A 21898-nucleotide genomic window follows, 5' to 3' on the forward strand; every position below is an offset into this window, starting at 1 on the left:
CAAGTAAACATAATAGACAGCTCCATGCCAATGTTTTTTTTTTTGTGTGTGGATACAATATGCCACATGATTATTTGATTGTTGCACGCGTCTTTTAATAATAAATTGTCAAGCTCGATTGCAGATGCCTTCCTAATGGATCAGGTCAATCCATGGCTCGGTCCTGATTTGATCAGGCCCAGTTTGATCCTGTTCTTGAGACTCATGAGTCGGATTTGGCTCACAAAGATGACCAGTTATTTTTTTTTATTTTTTTTTTAAATGATAAATTTATATAGATCTAACGTACTCAAAATAAAAGATACAAATACAAGGAAGAAATGTCTACCGCAAAAGTCCGAAAAACTTTTTCAAAATACCGGACGACCAAAAAGATGATCCAACCAAAAAAACTTTTTCAAAATACCAAACGACCAAAAAGACGATCCAGATCCGCCTCTGAAACACATACCTCATGAAAAACGGAACTGATAATATATTTTTTAAACTCATTCCACTTACGTATCGCCGAGACAACTGAAAGCTCTTCACTTGTTTGGTCAAGCTACACGCTCTGGCTTGCACATTCGGGAGCGGCATGCAAGAAGAAAAAACTGAGTTTAGAAAGATCCCAAATTTTAGTTTCCGCGCGGCACGGGGGCCATCAGCTTCTGCACTTCAAATCTCAGAGCAGAGCAGAGAAGCGCAGACAAGAAAAGAAAGAGAGAGATGCCTCAAACACTTCTCTTTTTAATCTTTCCACTGCCGTCCAAACCCATCGCCATTTACATCCAGACAAACGCATATTTCTTCTTTACTTGATGTTTGGACTTTCGAATAATATAATTTTGGTTAAAGTGTGCGAAGTAGCTGACGAAAAGGTACGCAGATAATGTCAGATTATCCAGTTTAAGCTAATGTTTTTTAAGGTTACAATCTAGTTTACTTGCATATGCAAAGAATTGCCGAATAGCATTAACCCCCTGCCAATAATATTAACATAACAATGGGTACAGATCCAGTTTGTGAGGGTTGCAAGCAGAGTTCATACAATTATAGCGAGCAAACCAGTAAGATGAAGGTAAGGACCATGCAAAATTAACCAGCATCTCTCCAAATATCTCGCTTGCTCTTCGGCCTCACCACCGAAATCATGGAAACATCTCCAAACTCTGAAGAGTCAAAACTACACATCATCATAAAATCCACATCCATTATATATATATAATAAGCTGGTGCTGATTTCAGACATCAGGTTGTGCTGCTATTAGGGTTATCAATGAGCTACTTCCAGGTACAGCATCAATAGCTCTTCTAACATGAAACAATCCGCAAGCAAATTTCCTCGAAATGATTCAGATCTCATGGAGGTATAGCTCAAATATAAAATGATGCAATGAAACATCAGTACTGTCTTCCACCTGACATGATATCACACCGCAGGGCTGCAAGCCGGCGACTTCACCACTGGTTCCCCCTACAAAAAGCGAGATAGCCCCATCTTTCAATATCCTCCCTGCAAACCAAATTACTGTTTTCACATCCTAGCACAAGTTAGTTGTGAACATAACTTTAAGAAAAAAAAAAGGCCAGTTGTGAACAGAACCTTTCTTTATAGCAACCCCCACTAGTTGCCATAAAGCTGGATTTGGATGTCAACAGATTCTAACCATATATTAAAAGCTCTGGAACAAAAAAAGATTTGATCCCTTTGTCTACCTATCCGATAAGAATATAACTAGTGTGCCCCCTAAAAAATTAAATGGACAATCTAATCTGGCAAGAGTTTTGATGGTAAAAAGTTGAGAACATGAACCATGACAAACATTCCTTTCAGTACTGCGTAACGATAGCACCTGCACCATCTTTGCAAAATGAGAGAGAGGAGCAAAATGAGATAATAAAATAACTGAGGAGTATAAAAATGAATGTACCTAAGAAACACCATCTTTGCACTATATTTTCTGAATGTATTATTTCTCTATCTTGTACCTGAGGACGACTAAGAAACAAACCCCGTAAAAATAGCTGTCCATTTGTATTTTTTTTTCTTTTTTTTTGGGGGTTTCGAATAAGGCCAATAAAATCAAGAACAGAATGGAAAGATGGATTACAAAAATTCTACATCGAATCCGAAAAATCAAGTGCTGCAATAACAACCGAGTGAAATCTAAGAGACATGAAAACGCCAAAAAAAATAGGCACCACGAATCACCTAGAATAAGATCAGAAGTAACAGGCAAGACATCATGCACATAAATAAGGACTTCATACAAGGAAAATCAAATACCGGATTTACTCCTTAATATCGTAAAAAGGATATAAATCTTAATATGTTGCCCACCAAGGGATGAATCACCTTCTCACACGAACCCCTCCCCCCGAGAGAGAGGCGGGACTGGAGAACAAGGAGAAGGTGTAGAGCTCCCTTCAATCCAAACAAGGGTCAGGCAGGGCTAATGCAGCTCCTGGGTTATGCAAACCACAAGCCTATCCCAAACAATCAATCATTTCTCTCCATCCCTGATCACCATTTCTAGTGCTAATAATACATATCATCAGCAAGATCACGGAATAGGACAGTGGAATCCATAAACCAGCAGCTCTATCTACCCCTCCAAGGCCCTCATTTGGACTTCAAGGAGCTCCACCCCCAAATCCTTCAAACCGCCAACCATATCAAGCGAACCTTGGAGAGAGAGAGAGAGAGAGAGAGAGAGAGAGAGAGAGAGCGAGCTTAAAAAACAGGAGAAAAGCAAAAAAAAAAAAAAAAAAAGTGAACCAAAAAAGAAGCAGCTGTTACACCATTCTACAAAACCATTTACTTCAGAAACCGCAGGACCCAAAAACAAAACGTTAAGCCCCCACAGAATAATAAAATATCAACAAGATGCCAACTTTAAACAACTGACAACCCTCGAAAAGAAAAGAAAAGAAAAGAAAAGAAACCAAACCCTACCCGCAGCTCCAAACACCGCAGGCCTCGCCAAGCCCTGGAAGCTCTCAAGAGGAGGCAAGGCTGGATAGAGAGAGCACGGTTGAACGACGGATGAAGGCATGGTTTTTATAAGGAAGGAGAGAAGGTTAGGGTGGAGGCTCGGCAATGGCTCCTTTCATGCCCTCTTTCCTTATTTAATGACTGGCTCAAATTTTCAAGAGTCTTGGGAAGCGGATTCAATAGATGCCTCTCTGACCCCCTTCACATGACTTGGTGGCTTCCCACCACCATTCCCTCCCTTCATCCATCTATCAATCACTGTAGCTGGCCGAAAGGCAACAAAATAGATAAAATATCTGTGCACGGAAGTAGACGGCACTACGTATTTATACTGTTAAAGTTTATTTTGTTAGCTCATCGATTCGTTTATGCCATTCTTTAATTTATTGAAAGTTATAATTCAATGTATTTGCACTAAGAAAGTTATAATACACTATGGGTGAAGGTCACACTGTCTTGCCCTAATACAACATATTTAGTTTTTTTTGATTTTCTGAGCCATATAAAATATATTTAGATCTAGCTCAAAAAAGAAGTGCTCATCTCCTGCTCTGCGATATTTCGATAATGATAAAAAAAAATTACATTTCAGATTATATATGTATATCGTGAGGTCAATAAGACGGTCGACTGGGTGGCAGCATATGTAGCGAGCCACTTAGGAAATACTCTATGGGCTGAGGAGAAAAATATTTGGAGCATTTTGAGATCTTTTGTATTTCAATTTTATTGAATGTATTCGTATCTATAATGTGTAAAATATCTATTTTAGCAAAAAATATATATATATTTCTTCATTCGAAGCCCTAAGTTCTGCAAGAAAGTAATTTATTTCGGTAGAGGGGATCGAATGGTTTGGATGCCCGGGCATGCTGCATGCTACGTAAGGAACCCCCGCGGACATGGGGTAATACTTTGTCGTTATGCAACGCGTCTAGGCCCTTTTTTTTTTTTTTTTTTGGAAGCCCCTAGTTCTACGATAAAGTATTTTATTTAATTTGGGTGTCCATGTTTTCATGCCGCATGCTATGTAAGGACAGCATGCGAGGGCGCGAGTCTTTCAATGTTGCATGCGAAACTAACAAAATAAAATTGAAGACAGAAATTTTCTTAAATAAAATAGAGATTTAAATGAATCAAGAATAAAAAAATTTATGTGAGTCCAAAATAAATTATTATAAAATTAGATTAAAAGATCCATCGGAGAAACCCATAATGTAGCTCTCATGTTATACCATCCAAATTAGCAGCACCGTTAGTTTTTTTGAAATGTACTAAACCTCAATAGATGGTAGTGATCATATTATCCTCCAGTTGTCCGGTAAAAATGGATGCAATCTGCCTTCATCTGAATCTGAAAATTTATGAAATCGGTGCTTAAAAGAGGACCTGCGATCTCCTTTCTTAGTTTTTTTATTTTTCTCAATGTAAGTCATACATATCTTGAAAGAATATATTTCTGACAACAGATTGCACAATGTCTCATCATCTCCATCTGGTAAGCTACTTTCCAGACCAAACTACAGTCTATTTTATACTGTGCCATCATCATTCCGAGGGTTCTCTCCAACCAAATTAGTCGTGGATCCTATGGATATGTGCCCGTAAAATGTAAAGGAGCACGTTACTGTGCTCGATTCAAGAGATCTTCAGCTTAGTTGGCTGCCTGCAAGATTCCAGAAACAAAAAATATACAGGCCATGCGTCCATCAATGCATACCAGTTTTGAGATTTATATATATATAAAACGAGCTCCTTGCATGTCTTCTTAGTTGCGATCGAGTTATGTTACTCATGCAAGACTTGAATGCTTGCAGGGCTTCTTCCTAGGCCTAGTGGTGGTCTTCATGATTCTTTCGTTGCATAAAAAAAAAATAGGAAAAAAAGAGAAAAAGCTTCTTCCTGGCGGTGATCGAGCAAATAACCCTCTTCACACAAATTGGTCTCCTGGCTTAACAATACTAGCGATCGCTGATCATCGCATGATCCAATATTCCCTGTGCTGATTGTGAACACCAATGTCAATTTATCATTTAAGCTATCATGGCGGCAATTTTAATACATCAACTTTGAGACTCCTGTTGTTGTGATCCAATATTTTTTACTCTCCATTCTTTAAGAGAGATCCGTAATTTTAATAAATTTCCATTCTTTAGATTAAATCTGTTATGTTTGTTTCGCTTGTTTAATAAATCTAGTGTTCTAATTAATTCCTAATTATAATTTTAATTATGCCTGAACGAGTTACATGTAGAGGCCATTGTTGGATCCAAGAATGATCATCAAACAAGCTCAAGTAGCTTAACTCATTTCCGTAGGTCATATTTAGTTTGCAATTAATATTGCTTAGAGAAATCTCACAGGGAATCTGCTAGTACACTTTCAAACTGTGGGAAAGAAAAAAAAAGAGAGAGCAAGGCAAAAAAAAAAAAAAAAAAACTATAAAACTTTTTATTTTAAAGATAGAAAACCGTCGTGCCCCTCGGGTTGTCGGGTCTCAAGGAAAAATTCAGAAGCGCGTCACGAGGGGAAGTGATGGCGACAGCACAGGGACTGAAGAGAAAGAAGTGATAAATTCCTTATTTATCAATCTACATTTAAATCTAAAAGTGATGGACAAACTCTCTTCCAATCGCTTGCTTGAAAAACCTTATGCGGTTTCATATCATCCGTCAAAATACTCCACGTGGAAGCCATCCCATCCTCCTTACAATGACGCCAGCACGATCCAATGAAATTTTGGTGCCCGCACAAACGTTTATGCGGGTGTCGTTTCGACGTGCGCGGACACGCACCCGATGGCGAATCCAACGCTAGATCCGTTGACCAGTCAACAAGGCGCCCACCCGGCTCGTCCGGCACCGTCGGTCCATCACGTGGGCCCGGGCCGGTTTGAACGGACCAGCAGCAAGTACTTGATCGGACGGCCCAGTTCGATGGCTCTCCTTCCGAGCCGTCCGATTGGATGAAAAGATCTAGATTGGATATGGTTTCAGGAAGAAGAGCAGAAGTTGCAGTTCTGTCCTTGGGCTGCTGGGCTACGCACGTGGGGAGCACATGGATTCCAACGCTAGATCTTCTCCCACACGTTGACCAGTCAACAGTGGGCCCGCACGCCTCGGGCCGGTTTTACTTGATCGGACGGCCCAGTTTGGTGCCTCTGAGTCCGAACCGTCCGATTGGATAAAAAGATCTAGATTGGATACGATTTCAGGAAGAAGAGCAGCAGTCGCTGTCTGTCCTGTGGCTGCCGGGCCATTCACGTGATTTGGCCAGTTTTTTTTTTTTTTTTTAATACTTCTGATGGTCATTCTCTACATATAATCTAATACGTGACGCCCTCATTCGGCATAGTATGCGTCTAAGCCTTCTCACAGATGGCATGATTTATTTATCTTCTCGCTTTCATTGGCCTACTAATGTGATTTGGGTAGGTACTCTTCATGTTTAAACATGCTGAGGTTAAGTCTGAAATCTAGTCTTAGAAGGTGGGCCAAGCTGACAGAGGACTCGGCATCTTTAACGTGGGGCTCTGCGTCGAGATAACGTAATTAGTCTCTTTATATTGTTAAAAGGTATCCATCATGATCACTTGTCAACCCTGCAGCCAGCCAAAGTAGGTTACACAAAGAAATATTCCACAACTTTGCACCATAGTATGACATTATCTGTTGAGGTTAGGATATGACAGCATCCTTATCGTGTATATTATCTTATCCAAGATTAGTACTCGGCAGTCGGTAGCCACCAAATGGACGTGCCAAAAGTCATTGCATGGGCCCCATTTTTTCCATGAGAATAGTTTATTTACGGTGATGCTGGAAATGGCACAGCAGCAGAAATGGAAGTGTGATGAGATTAGATGGTGTTCGAACTGGGCAATGGAATATGCCTAATTTTCCGCCAGACCCCTCCAATGGATTCGCTTTCAGATAAAAATTTGGAGGGACCAAAGTTGGGTTGGTGGTGAGGTTCGTGAAAGCTCCCCTTAACTGATTTTTTCTGTACTCTTTGAATCAACTACTTTATATGTTGGAATAGATCTTTCATCCATTTGGTTGGCTGTGGAACTGCAACCACTTGACGGGTTGAAAGCTATGTGCCTGCTTGGAGGCTAGAAGGTGTATTTTTCTAGTAATCTACATGCCATGATGAATGCTCAAGAGCAAAAGAGTTGATCTGGTGATCAGCCATATGAAAACCTTATCCTGCCCAAGGAGGGATAAGGTTTTGCCCCGCGATGTCATGACCAATAAACCACAGCTCAAGAACACTGCAACAATCTGTCTCGGCCTGAGTGCAGACTTAGCATGGTCAAGTTACTATTAAAACAGATTCGTTTGTCATTCAGGTAACATCAGATTCCGATCATTATATTGGTTTCCCGATTAACAGCGTTTATCAGATCCAGCTGATCAGTTTGGATTCTGGTCAGGAACAGATCCATTCACAAAGCAAGTTCATGCAGAAAGGCAGAAATCATAACACAATACTTGATGGTTTATCCAGTAATAAGAAAGCCACTCAACTCTCGTTACAAGAGTTTCTCTATTCCTTTTTTTATAAAATATGGATACATTTTAATATCATGAACTGGTAAAAACACACAGCTCACACGCGCCCCCAAACAGAAAAAAAAAAGACAAAGAAGAGCCTTAATACACACAAATTCAAAATAATAATGGCACAGATCATGGGATCTAATCCATCTCTCTCCACAAAACATATCTTACAGTATTTATGAGATTATATAGTCTTAGAAGTCGAAGATGACAGCGACAACAACACGAGCGCCATATACTGATGTACTGGTTTATCATCATTTTGCTGGTTTTGTTTGACTGGCCACAGACATGGCACGCAACCGACCGGCAATTTGGGTGAAGGCCGGTCGTTGAACTGGATCAGGGGCCCAGCACTGCTCCATTAGCCTTCTCCATTCTGGGTCGCAGTTGGCTGGCACAGGCGGCCTCAGTGTATTGTTCACAATTCCTCCTGCATTGGGTTCAGAAATCAAAGTAAACATAGCTGCAAACAGATATAGTTTCCCTAACACAAGTTTTTTGGCATAAATAAGGGATAGCTCTACACCTCAAAAAAAAAAAAAAAGGGATAGCTCGAAGCAGGCATTCAAGAAACATCCCAGTAAGAGATATAGCAGGTGCCTGCCAGAGAGATCTAACAGGCAAATGGTTTTCCTAGGAAAGGCATGCAGGGAAACCAGATGGTGTAATAGAAGAAATAAAATAGCTAGGCTACTTCAAACTCTTGAATGAAGTCACCCATGCTAACGCACAACATACAGAAACAACAGCAAAGACTACTAGAGTCCAGGCTACCAACTCAGTTTATGGTTTTTTCTGCATCTGGAGCCTATAATCATCACCTACTGATGTTAGGATCCTGGAGAATGATTAATAAAAGCAACGTGCCACCTGAGATAAGTGAGGTTTCTATTGGGAGGCACACCTTTTAAAGTTACCAATTAAAAAAAAAAAACAAAATAAACGAACCCATTCAAGCATACCTATGATTGCCCCATAATGCATGTTGGCATAAGGCTCCTCCCCTGTAAGAATTTCCCACATGACGATGCCAAAGGAGAACACATCAACCTGCATTTATCAATATGGTATGGCGCTTGATATTAGTGAGTATAGAAACCTTGGTATCACAATATCTTTTAATTTCAAAAACCAATCAATGCACTTTGAAAACGACAGACCCAAGACTTGATTGTCCAGCAAAAAGCAAAAATAAATAAAGACAAAACGCATATAAATCAAAAGTTTACCTTCTCAGACACCTTATTGCTGCCTCCATTTAGTAATTCCGGAGCCATCCATGGTAGTGTTCCTCTCACACCTCCAGAAACCAAGGTATTTCGTTTAATTTTTGATAAGCCAAAATCACCTACCTAGATGAGGTTCATTATGAAAAAGTTTAGTTTATTTGGAAATGCTGCTTGAGTGAAAAACCTTAATGCAGTGCATATTTTAGCACAAACTAAATCACTAATTATGAAAATTGAAAACAGCAACTTACCTTGCAGATGGGGCGTGATTGGTCTTTGAGGTTGACAAGCAAGTTGTCACATTTCAAATCAAAATGTACAATATTTTTCGAATGCAAATATTCCATCCCAAAAGCTGCATCCATTGCGATTGTAAGCCGTTTCCGACGGTCAAGATATCTGTTAGTTCCATTTATTAGAAAGTGCCAGTTCAATTATAGCAAAAGAATAGCATAGGAGGGTGTACTAAAGAATACTTGTCTTTCCGCAGCAGAACATGCCTAAGAGAACCATTAACCATGAATTCTGTAACAGTTGCTAAGGTACCTCCTGGTCCATCTTGCACAACCCCGTAAAAAGCCAACACATTTGGATGGTGAAGCTTTGAAAGAATTTCAGCTTCCCGCCAAAACTCCTGGGTCTGAGAATGGTGTTGTTCATCATTCATAATATATCAAAAAAACAATATTGCTCAACTCAATACTTCCAGTCAGATAGTTAATTGGTTGAGCAAATGTTTGTCTACAAAAGGATTTGGACTATATGGTCACTCTTGCTGAGAATAAACATCCAGGTTAGGAATAGGAGAATGAAATAATTTAATTAGTCTAATATGATTAGAGAGCTCACCAGTCTCTCTTGCTCGGATGAGCGACCTGTAAAGTAGCTCTTCTTTATCCGCTTTATGGCCACATCAGTGCCCCTCCATTTTCCATGATACACAGTTCCAAATGTACCAGAACCTAGTTCTCTCAGTTCTTCAAGATCCTCATTCTTTATGATCTGCCAATGCCTCTTTTTAAGAATACTCACCAAGTTCATAATACATGTAAAATAAGATCCAAGAACATTATTAATAATAACAAGGTGACTAGCAGGGTTTGTTCAATTAATTTTATATTAGTGCCTTTTATCCTGTTTCTGAATATTGCGTGCATATAAAGATCGGATGTATTTTTACAAAAAAAAAAGAGAAGAGATTGGATGCAATCTAGTTTACAGTCTTCCCGCAACCAACTCCCTTTGTATAAGCACAATCATATGTACATACATATACATATACAGAATCATATGCTATACTTTTACATCACCTATGTTGTTGCTTCCAAGTTAAATTACCCTTCTGTCAGTCACTTGCCTCTCGAAACAATTTGTTTCGGAGAAATCAAGTTCTAATGTTTTTCCTTTTCAGGTTCGTAATACTGATGCATACCCTATACTGAGCCGTATCATACCATATCGATACTCGGTATGGGGGCATAAAGAATGCAGGTACACCGAACCGATCCTCATATGGGTGTATTGACACTGTACTAATAAGGTACTGGTACTGGATCCGGTACCGAGATTGCAAATATTGTTTATATTATTATGCTTTTATGCTATCTGATTCTGCTTATTCTGGGTTTAGTTAGTACAAATCCACATGCCACATGCAGCTCTCTTACCCTCTCTAAATGAAGATCTTTCTAACCTGCTAACTATGAAAGTTTCAACTTCTGAGAGCATATGTTTGATGACAGTGTAGAACCTGTTAACTAACAATGGTCATAGCACCACACGGATAGCTAGGACAGGGCATCATACAGTGCGGAAGAGGCTCAATGATAACAAAAGTGGATGACATTTGCTTGAGGACTATCAAAATTGAACACCATTGTCAGAGAGGCCAAATATTAATATAAAAGGGAAAATATGCGACAAGATGACAATTTCTGTTAACAAAGACCACATTTAGACCAGCTAAATTTAACTGCCTACCCATTTTTTCATTAGCTAAGATCTAACGCTCATACAAGATAAAATCATAAAGTATGAGTGTGGAACAACTGCCTCCTTCAAGATAGGGCACAATATCTTTTTCCTCAAAAATACCTAATCTAATGCTTTGAACACTAAATAACAGACTTGTCGGCAACATCAATATGCTCTACTTTACATAAATTAACAGATATGTCCAACGATCAAACCTGCAAATTGCTGAGATCAAAATCGCCCATAGAAGCATCTATAACTGGCCCAGCAACTTCCTCAACCACAAATTTCAATTCCTGAAAACAAAAAAAGGAAATCTTATTTATTATCAATTTAGTTAAAACATACCCACTAATCGGGCTGCAAAGAAAAAACTATACCTCATACTCTGAAGCATTTGCTCTTAAGTTCTCTCCCAACTTTGAGAAAGGATTCTCAACTTGCAAACCTTCACCCTTATCCATTACATGGGGATGAGCAATCTGTGATGGTATAGAACTTGGGTTCAAGATGCCTGCATCCTGTATAATGGTGCTTGATGCTTCCTGTTGCATTGCCCCATCAAAATCAATTTGGGATTCCATGTAACTTAAATCAACTCCCTCATTTTCAAAAGGTGCAAATGGATATGGCCTAGAAACCCCCTCTTCAACCTTTGTAAGCAAAGATGCATAACTAAAGTGGTCTTGATCCATAAGAGAAACATCTTTACGTGCAAACTCATCAGGGGCCAGATTTCTGAAGAAAGACCACCGCTGAGGTTGATGGTTTTGCATGTTCAAGCTGAGGCCAGTATCATCTTTGCAGAGGGGAGCTAAATTAGGTGAATCCTCAGGAATCCTAGCCTTTGAAAAGATATCAGATAGTAGATCAGGAGGGAATCGATCATTGATATTGATAATACCTCTCTGCTCTGGTGGAGGAACAGAAGGTTCCTCCTGAGAAACAGCATGATTACTGCCCCCTGTCCAGTGGAAAGCCGAGGAGTAATCTGTAGCATCGGTCGAGTATGTATCAACAGCAGGACTTCCTTGCTGCTTAATGGCAGCTCCATCAACAGCACGTTCATTGAAATTGCTTTTGACCAAATTCTTTTCACCAATAGACGTGTTTTTTTCTACATGTCTGGCTTCATTGACAGTGATTTTATCATCAACTGAGGCCAGAGGTGCATGATTCAATTCAGATACCTGAATCTTCCTCACTGTTTTACGACTCAGTTCACAACTCATGACATCAGTTTGGTCAGATAATGCATGGACCTCAGGATCATGAAAAGCCCAACTGGTCAAGGGCTCATTACCAATAGGCGGACGGGGAAATTTTGCAATTTCTGATCCTTCAGGAGCTGAGATGGGTTTGCAATGACTCTTTTGAGACATTGCATCAGCCGGCTCTTCATATTTTTCGAACTGCATTAAATCATCCTCTAGTGGTGGTCTCGTCACTGAGGAAGACTTCTCAGTCTGAGAAACTAAATTTCCTTCATGCGAAGGATCAAGAGCTTCAGCAATAGATTCCTGAGCCACACTAGGATGTGAGTGAAGTATTAGAAATTGAGACCCAATTGAATCATCTGATTTTGATAAGCGATTATGGAACTCTGCCTGCTCTCTAGGGATCATCTCAGACTGATAAACTCGGAAAGGATGTGAAGGTGGATCATTGTCGCCTAGATCAGCCATATCAGCCTTGCAGTCAGAAAATCCAGATGTAAAAGCTCCGCCAGATGAGCAGTGCTCATCTTCATTGAACTCAGAACCCTGACCAGCACATGCAGCATCAGCTGATGATGAAACAGGTGCAGGCTCCAGGTGCTTCCCATTATGTTTTATAGGTGGCACAGATGTTAAATTCTCTGGTACAGAAGCAACATAGGGTACCTCAGCTTGCATAAAATTTGATGCTGAAACATCATGTTGTTGCATGGATGCAGTAAGTTCATTTTCCAGAGATCGGAGATGCTCACCTTCATTTTTTTTCTGAGACGAACTGTCTACTGCCAACTTTGATTCTTTAATTGATGCTTCTTGATCACGCGAACTTATGCCACTGCATAGCCCTTCTTTTGTGCCTTGATGGAGAGATGGAAGATTGTGAACTGCCATTGGACCAGAAGTTCCTCTGATGTGTGTGCACTGAGAGTTATATTCATAATCAGATGGCACAGACATAGGGATGGAAATCCTGCTATCTAAATTATGAAATCTGTCAGAAGGGTGGCTGGTGGTGTATGCATAATGGTTACCTTCCTCATAATGCACGTCACGGTCCCAATAAGAATGCAAATGGGTATCATAGTTACTAGAAAAACTTGGCTGCATCTGCATAGATAACGTAACAGAAGGCACCACAAGTGCAGTAGCAACTCTGGTTGCATTGGCTCTGTCAGCCTCAACATTAGAACTGAGTAACTGATCCAAGTCACTTCCTGATGTGCTTGCCAAGCCATGACCACTTGGAGCCTTTCCAGCTCCTACATCCATGCCATTGACAGCAAAAACATACTGAATTTCAGAATCCCCTTCCATACTGCCCACGCTAAAATGCGTGTCATCAAAATCAACAGACGAAAATAAAAACATCCTAGGTTTCTGCGATCTCTCACCGCCATCTAGGATACTGCACTCCTCCATCATATTTTGCAAATCCTCATCACAGGAAACTGACACCAAGGCATCAAGATCCTCCCCTGGCAGTTGATATTTAATAGTATGTGGTTGGTTGTATATTGCCATTGTCTTTTGCATGAGTTCTTGCCAGGAAATGTCCCTGCTTATTCGAATAATGTGTGTATCACCTCCTACATACCTGAGTTTTCCATCACTTGGTCGAGGCAAAATCTTACCACCAAAGCTGCAGAGGAACTTCATTTTTTTTGACGAGATATCAGAAGACTCTGAAGAAGTATACCCATGAGAAATTCCTCGACTACTCCCTTCACCTAATGAGACTCGCGGCATGGACCTTGATGATACATACTGACCCTTTTTTTCTGTTTCAGAGAAGCTTGTTTTCTCCATCTGTTTTAACTGTTGATTATCTCCAGTCACAAGCATTGAAACATCCGATCCACTTCCAGAACCTGAGTGTGGTGAGACACCCAACATTCCCCTCAAGTCCATGTAACCAAGAGCAACATTTTGATCTCCGGATGTATTTGGCACAGAGGGCTTCTTGGACATTGCCCGTTCTCGCATAAATTCAAGAGCAAACTCTTCACCGGTCTGAATTGAGTAATTTAGTACAGGCCTAACACCACTTGATACATTAAATTCTGGAGGCCTAGCATTGGTGTTAGCAGAGCCTGATGAACCCTGTGTAAATCTTTGGCTTGCAGGGCCAACTCCTTTTCCAGATTCCATTGGATCACAGTGCAACTGTTTGGATTTTTTTCAAATAGTCCACCAGCTCTTATTGGTTTATCTCCATTTTACTTATGTTTCAGAAGGGAAGAATCACCAGATCAAGACCATGAAAAATGATTTCTTATACTAACAGGTTATTCTGATATTGTTCAGCAACCCCAAAATCTGTTCATTGTGCAAGGACAATAAAACAGGAAATGAGATCCTGCAGGGTTGTGGTTTCAGTAGTTGTTGTCTAAATCTAACAAAAAGATCTCGTAAATGGAATAAAGCAAATGAGACAGGGCAAATAGTTGCTACACGGTATTGATGAAGCAAGAACAGAACCACACCACAAGCTTAGCAGATTTTAAGAGCACACTGCAAAAAGGAAAAAATATACAAACCTCCTATCAGGCAATATGCTTGTTAAAATTCAGAATAGATAAAGATCTAGTACATATCAGAAACGGTAAAGAGTAAACAGAACAGTCATTCCAGTTAGATGGTAAAAAGATAGACATTAAAAAGTCATGTACAGGTATTATAAATCTAACTTCAAGATATAATGCTATACAAAAAACTTTTCTGGAGTCCCGAGTCTTTATTCTGTTTTAAAACATGGAGGTCCATGAAGGAGTTAGACATCTCAACATTATTTCCACCGGCAAACACAAGACTTCTTCAGAGTAACAGTGGTAGTGGTGGCAGGAGGGAACGACAGCAACTCCATAATATAATCACATTGACAAGTCTTGTGATGTTTCAATGATACTGCTTATAGATCAACATTGTCACACACATGCTATCAATAATTTTCTAACCTGCTAGCCCAGGGATTCTGTTAACTTTATTTCGTTGTGGCTATATAAAGTATAAACAACATGTTGCCTTTTAGAACTTATTGCATAAATTAGCTTTCTAAAAGTTTTTCAAATATTCAAGCTGTTTCATTGGTTGTCTCCTGCTGAGCTTCAACTTATTGTTCCAATCATATAACATCTTCTTCCCACAACAGTACAAGTAACCGTATTTTTAAGAGTCTTTTAGGCACGTTGTGATTACTAATGGTCTGTACATAAAAACACATTTTGACAACTTTGTAACCCCATAGTTTATAGTTGGCTATGATTGGTCATATTGTACTATACCAATAAGAAAGATGTAAATAATTTACTTTGAAAACATTGCAATCCCATGGTTTATAGTAGGCTATGATTGGATATGTCCTACCATACCAAAAGTCAATTAAGAAAAATACAAATCTAAATTATTTTGTAACCTCTTAACCCTATAGATTGTAGTAGGCTATGATTGACCATATACTACCATACCAAAAGTCAAAGAAGAAGGATATAAATCTAAGTTGACTAGATCTTATGACAGTACAAGAGAGAGCCTAAGCATCTCATTCATTAAATATCACTTGACTATGCAAGACCCAAGTATCACTTGGCAGTATACTTGGAAAAAATCTAGCCTTGCAAAGTAGATTGTTTAATAAAACCTTCTTTCAAATTTCAGACATGTGCTACACCTTTAGAACAGCAAGGCATAGTTCTGAAATACAGAAGGTGTGCATTCAATTTAAGATTGGAGTTCAATTAAAATGCAATATCGAATATGTGAGTTTCTCCAATAAGAAGTTCTTAAGCAAGCTGGAACATACTAACATTCAACTCGATCTTGACCCAGACTATATGGATGTGGTGATCTAGGCATTGTCAATTTAGACCATCTTTACTTTCTGTAGCAAAATTGATGCCCGTGATACTTGTATTTTCTTCCTATATCATTTATCAACCTTTCAAATGCCATTTCTGGCATTTACCTTTCTATAATTTGAAACATTCCAAATGCATCATTCATGCTCTTTAATAAATATATGCAGGCATTCTGACAGAGGTACTCTTGAAAGATGTTGCATTTCAAACTCAAGTTACACAATCCTTTAGGTTATACTTCACTCAGTAAGAATAAGAATTGCACACCATGCACCACACCCGGACATGGTTCCTAATTAGGTTGCCTTGCACGCATATCCCACATTTGTGCAATTCCAAATTCCATAATTCCTATTAGGTTATGATAGGAGATATTCAATCAAACCAAAACACAACAAGTGGTATAACCCATCAAATGGATACACCATAACTACATGAGATGTGATCCTAGTGGTCAAAAGGATATCTTGTTTATCTTTCATGCAATCAATCCATGTGATCTCCTTCCATTCCTGGATATGTGCCACACTTGTCTAACAATTAAGCCTACAGAAAGCAGACATGAGAAGTAATACTCCCTTCTCCTTCAGCTCTTTGGATACTAATGCATGTGCTGACAGATTTTTCACTAGCATGTTGGAGCCAAATATTACATTGTTGGAGTGAACATGACAACTAGCTTACAAGTCACACGGGAGATAAAGGTGACAAGATCTTTATGATTGCTATCACATCGACACATGGTAGTGACTTCATTTGCTCAGGACATTTTTGTCGAGTACCCAAAGCATTGTAAATGTATACTTTACAATACAAAGTTGCCACTATACCAAATGGTATTTCCACAAATTTGGCACTAGCATCAATCCTAATAACCCGAATTGGGAGTAGATGCATGAGTGGGTCCAGGAAACGGATTTTCTAAAAACACTTTCAGAAAGAGCTCAAGAAGCAAGGGTTCAAGTTTTAAAGAGTTTCTATCTTTTCTAAATGGTAATGTTACCCTAGGCAGAAGATTCTTACCATTAAGAAATAAATATCAAACTCCATTTCAGGTCAATGAGCAAGAAATCAATATTGAGAAACCTAATTTTCTATTGAAACCATATTTTCTGCAACTCCTCTTACAATACTGCATTCAGAGATAGAAATCTAATTAAGATAGACCTTTTTCAACTATCCATATTAGGTCCTGTTTGGGGGAGCTGTTAGCAGTAGAGCTTTTAAAAGTAGAGCTGTTGGAAGTAGAGCTGTCTGAAGTAGAACGTTTATAAAAAGTTGTTTATTGCTTGGTAACTATATTTCTAAAGTGTTGTGGCACTTTAACATGTGTCTGGTAAACAAACTGAGAAAGTACTTTTGTGTGACAAAATAACCATAAAGGACATTACCAGTATTATATAACAGAACATAATAAAATATAATATGTACTAATATATAAATATATGATATAGTATAATATTAATGTAATGTAATATAATATTATTATAATATAGTACTATAACATTATGTATTATAGAATAATAATTTAATATAATATTAAATTATTTAACATAACATATCAATGTATTATGATATAATGTAATATAATATTATATTTATAGTATAATACAATAATAAATATATAAAATATTATAATTATTAGTGTAAATTAATTTTTCATCCTTCTAATGACCATTTATCTCTCTAACAAATTTTCTAGCTAGGTAATAAAATTGGTTAAATAATTACTAATATTTTTATTTATTTACTTATTTATTTAGATCAGATTATTTGCCACTCACTCATTATTTTTCTTTTTATTTTATTTATTTATTTATTTATTTATTATTTTTATTTCATTGAAATATAAAGGGGTCGCCGGCCATGGGTGGTGGTCGGCATGGTGGCTGCCACCGTGGGCAGCCACGAGCTCCCAAAACAAAAAAAAAAAAAAAAAAAGAAGAGGAAGAAGGAACAGAGGCGGCGGCGTTGAGAGGAAGAAGAAGATAGAGAGGGAGAGGACGGGTGAGAGAGGAAGAGGCGGGATAAGGGTTTTGGGGGAAAAAGTGTGATTTAAATGGAGGTATTTTCGTCCAAATAACAGCTTTCCGACAAAGCTAAAAACAGCGTTTTCGAAAAGCTCCAAATTGGAGCTTCTTCCCAAAAGTTGTTTTCAGCTTTCCACAAAAGCTGAAACAGCTTTTCAAAAATTTTACCAAACACCATTTTTTATCTAAAAATACTTTTGGAGGGCCAGAAAGTGCCTTTTGGCCCTCCAAAAGCTCCCCCAAACAGGGCCTAAATATATATTTTTCATATTGTAAAATAAGTCAGGAGTACAAGTAAAAGACAACAGAAAATCATTCAAAATATTCCAAATTAAGTGCTTAGGGACAAAATGGAAGAGATTGACTTTCATACCTTCACAACCATGCATTAGGGAGTTCATGCAAGGGTTAAACAAAACCATCCTATAATTTGACAAAGTTCCACAAATATTCTTTTGAAGTCAATTTGAGTAATTCTTTAAAAAAGAAGAAATAAATTTGAGTAACGACACTAGTGTTGGACAAGCTCAACTCACTTCTGATGTTGGTTTTGCTATCTAACAAAGTAATTTTAGAGCAATTTGTGGTTTTCAATAAGCTCTATCAAGCTTGGCACGGTTTGATTCAACTAGAAAATAAAGTTCTCTATAGCCCTTCAGGATCAGCTTGCTTAGATGGGTTTTATCTGAAAATAAAGTCTTCAGCTTAAACGATGACATTGAAAAGGAAAGGAGAATTGTTTAAGCTAAGTAAAATAACAAATGGAAGACATGTAGTGCATGTTTGGATGTTGAAAATTCCAAGTGATAAAGGTTGATGAGAGAGAAGAGAGTTTCCACTCCAAGAGAGAAAGAAAATGAGGTATTTTCTTGAAGTTTAAAGTCTTCAATTCCTTCTTTAGATGACGGAAAAACAAAATCAAAAGTGCCATGACTTATCCAACAAGTGTTCTAATTGAACTAACTTGCAAAAGCACATATATGGACTTTACTTGTCGCATTGTGGGGTGGTTTTGCCTAAACCTTGCATAATGAGTAGGGGGAACTTCCCTTAGCATTGGATATCCGTAAAGGTACAGTGATCCATCTCTTACATTCTATACCTTTAGTACATAGTTCGGGATGTTCTTAATGGTTTTATGTTGTTTTATATCCTTTTTCAGAATTAGAATAGCAGTCCAAAAAATTGTACTAATACAAACAATCTGATAAGATCTACCTTATTCTGATAGATGGATCTTAAAATAATGGTGATAGAGGATCTACAGGCCACCTTTGGTTGCAGGATAAAGTGGGGTTGTCTCAGAATAGAACCACCATTTTGAAGTTATTTATTCTTATCCTGTCAAACACCATAAATTTATCCTGAAATTGAGCGTCGATCTGAGGACAATTTTGAGATTTGCAAAAAGAACTTTCTGCCCATTTATTCGTCAAAATGGAAATAAAGATATTTTAAAAACGCCAGAATATAGTTATTCCTTCTAATGCCTCCATTTCAACCTAACTTATCCCTCATTTGCTGCTATTACGGGGTATTCTAAATCTGCAATCAAACAAGACAATAGAAAATTAGGCTTCTAAAAAATGACTACATGCTCATTAAGTTGGAGTGGAGTTTGGTACTAATGCCAGTCCCAAAATGTGCAAGTGCAATTTGGATAAGTGACAGGCTCTATTCTTAAAAAAAACAAAGCATTTTCAAACAGCTTGATAAGAAAAAAATATATATATAAAGAAAGCAGCTACTCCCAAATTGGTCCATTAGGGAGGTCCAATACCCTCTTGTTCTTCTAATTACTGGTCCAACCACTGGGTTAACCAGTTGAACCATAGACACATTAGAACAAATTAAAACAAAAATATAAATATTAGAAACGATATAACATAATATATATATATATATATATATATGCAGAAATTATTGATAATCAGTGATTCATCAAGCAGAATACCAAAGTACCAAATTATCATACATTAACTGAAAGACGAGCAGATTCAATGAACTGCAAACATTCTAAAATTTTAGATGTTTCAAAAGGAGAGCCATCTCAAACAATTGATCAAAATAGAGCTAATTTAGGATAAAATTAGTAGAACAAACATTCTGAAACAGAGCTGGTCCTTAATTAAAGAACTAAAGCTTAAACGTTCTTCTACTTTTTCCAAAAATTTTCTAAAATAAATAATAAAGCTGGTCAATGCCTCAACGGCTGGTGGGTGAGTGAACAAATGGTTGATGGACATGGGGTAAAGTATTACTTGGTCAGAGAGAGAGGACCAGTCGAACGGGAGAGGGAGGGAGATAGAGAGAAAGGCAAGATCGGAGTTGGGGATCGGGGGGAGAGAGAGAGAGAGAGAGAGAGGCAGCAAGAGAGATTACCACCGAAGCCGAGAGGAAGGGCTCGGCCGGCCGGTGTCCTACTCCATCGTCGTCGACGGCGTCGTCGCTCGCTAGAAGAGGAGGCACAGAAGACGAAGGAGACTGGAAAAGAGATCGGGAGGGATATTAGGGATTTCAGAGATCTTTTTCCCTCACATTTCTTTTATGATAAGCGATTTACGATAATGACCTTGAAAGGGAATATAAAACGATTTTTGTGCGAGGTTAAAACTGTCCACTACGCCCTCTTTAGATGACCCTGTCCGGGAGGGAGCCCTTCGCGCAGGCATCACCTTTTTTTAGCGTAGAGAATGTGAGAAAGGAAGGAAGAATCGGAGACATCGCCGTGGAGGATATAAGAAATCGGCACTCTCTTACCTCTTTTTTTTTTTTTTTGGTGCAAACTTACCTCTTTTTTTTGCTTTACCTGACCACCTTTTGCAAGAGAACTTGTTTCATGGATAAAATCTTTCAGCATTCAAATAGGCTCTATTTCTTTAGAAATCAATTGGATCATAATTATTAAATCATACCAAACTCCTCCTGCCATATGGTAAGAGAATTGTTCGCGCATAATAGGAGCCCCATAATATTATCTTAGTTTATTTAAAAAACAGGTTGAGTAATTTTCATTGTCCATGTTTTAATCACTCATGTTCTTTTAGGAATCAGATGAAAGCAGGATTAGATCTTTTGAGTTTCTAATCTATTTCAGGTCAATTTCGATAACCGTGCTGCAACCAGATAAGGTTGTGGAAAACTAGATTTCTCAATACTGACTACGAGCTTATTGAGTCCGATTTGAGTGTGGTATTGATGCTAATGCCCAAACTTGTGAAAGTGTTGTTTAGGATATTCACTGATTTTATTATCACCTTTATAAACAGTATGTATTAGAAAGCATTTATTTATGTATTGGTTCACTAGAGAGGTTCAACAGTCTCAAGTACCAGTAACCACATTCAAGAAATATAAACGCCTGCAATTCTCATGCATGACCCCCAATCTCGTATCTGTATAGAGAACTAATAAAACTATCATATAAAGAAGGAATGATCATCCATGAACTTTAATCTTTCCTGGGTCATGGAAATCTTCTCAGCCAGGATCGAGTCTGTTACGGGGGAACTTAGCCACCATGCCCCACGTGACCGGCACGCGCGCCCAGGAAGACTACGGCAGTCCCTTGATCCAGCAATCCGACCCCGAGTCGGATATCTTCGGCTCCGCAGCCCGACCCCGAGTTGGCTGCCCCCTGATCCAGTCATCCGACCCCGAGTCGGCAATCTCCCGACAACGACAGGCTGTTCCCCTGAGGCACGCCGCGGCCCCCTGCTCCACGATCCCCTGTAACAGCCGTACAAAGCGGAGCCCCACTACGCCCTGTCATGGCCGTACCCAGCGCTGCTCCACGACGCCCTGTAACGGCCATGCCAGTGGCAACTCCATCGTGCCACACGATGACCAACCCCCCAGAAAGACCCCCCAGCCTGGTATATATGCGGCTGGGGGGGGAGAAGGGGGGGTAAGCGAGAACTTCTAGAGCATTCTCTTACTTGCTACTATTATCTCTCCTTCTCCTCCAATCTCCTCTGACTTGATCGTCGGAGGGCCCCCACTACCCCAGTGGTGGTGCGAGGCTTGCTTGCAGGTTTTCCGGTGGAAGGTGG

At 38.9% G+C, this 21898-nt stretch overlaps 1 protein-coding gene and 1 long non-coding RNA gene across 9 annotated transcripts; both read right to left on the reverse strand.

Moving 5' to 3' along the window:
• Positions 1–941: 941 nt before the first annotated feature.
• Positions 942–4089, reverse strand: LOC103723477 (uncharacterized). Of its 3 annotated transcripts, none has more exons than XR_015968491.2 (2): positions 2939–4089; positions 942–1495 (listed from the first exon to the last, which is right to left on the reverse strand). It is a non-coding gene; the product is annotated as an uncharacterized LOC103723477 (long non-coding RNA). The 3 variants fall into 3 exon arrangements; XR_003382948.4 differs by having other exon boundaries at positions 942–1835; XR_003382947.4 differs by lacking the exon at positions 2939–4089 and adding an exon at positions 1914–2932 and having other exon boundaries at positions 942–1835.
• Positions 4090–7477: 3388 nt separating this feature from the next.
• On the reverse strand, positions 7478–20382 carry LOC103723481 (RAF-like serine/threonine-protein kinase 20). Of its 6 annotated transcripts, XM_088703801.2 has the most exons (11): positions 20229–20367; positions 14414–14473; positions 12715–14278; positions 11126–12603; positions 10961–11041; positions 9621–9773; positions 9248–9411; positions 9023–9170; positions 8772–8894; positions 8505–8592; positions 7478–7972 (listed from the first exon to the last, which is right to left on the reverse strand). In XM_088703801.2, exons 3-11 carry the CDS (start codon positions 14108–14110, stop codon positions 7797–7799), a joined length of 3807 nt encoding a protein of 1268 aa, XP_088559927.2. In that variant the 5' UTR covers positions 14111–14278; positions 14414–14473; positions 20229–20367; the 3' UTR covers positions 7478–7796. The 6 variants fall into 6 exon arrangements, with proteins under 6 accessions (XP_088559927.2, XP_038981608.2, XP_038981610.2 ...); XM_039125680.3 differs by having other exon boundaries at positions 11126–14278; XM_039125682.3 differs by having other exon boundaries at positions 12715–14473.
• Positions 20383–21898: the final 1516 nt, after the last annotated feature.

This window comes from Phoenix dactylifera, chromosome 1, assembly GCF_051530095.1.
Source record: "Phoenix dactylifera cultivar Ajwa chromosome 1, Ajwa_hap1_PhDact_Kaust_v1.1, whole genome shotgun sequence".
NCBI classification, from domain to species: domain Eukaryota; kingdom Viridiplantae; phylum Streptophyta; class Magnoliopsida; order Arecales; family Arecaceae; genus Phoenix; species Phoenix dactylifera.

Coding starts and splice junctions, on each gene's coding strand:
- LOC103723481 (XM_039125679.3), bottom strand. CDS start 14,110: ATGGAATCTGGAAAAGGAGTTGGCCCTGCAAGCCAAAGATTTACACAG. Junction 11,042..11,125: donor CAAATGCTTCAGAGTATGAG/GTATAGTTTTTT, acceptor TTTTGTTTTCAG/GAATTGAAATTTGTGGTTGA. Junction 9,171..9,247: donor GTTCTGCTGCGGAAAGACAA/GTATTCTTTAGT, acceptor TGGAACTAACAG/ATATCTTGACCGTCGGAAAC.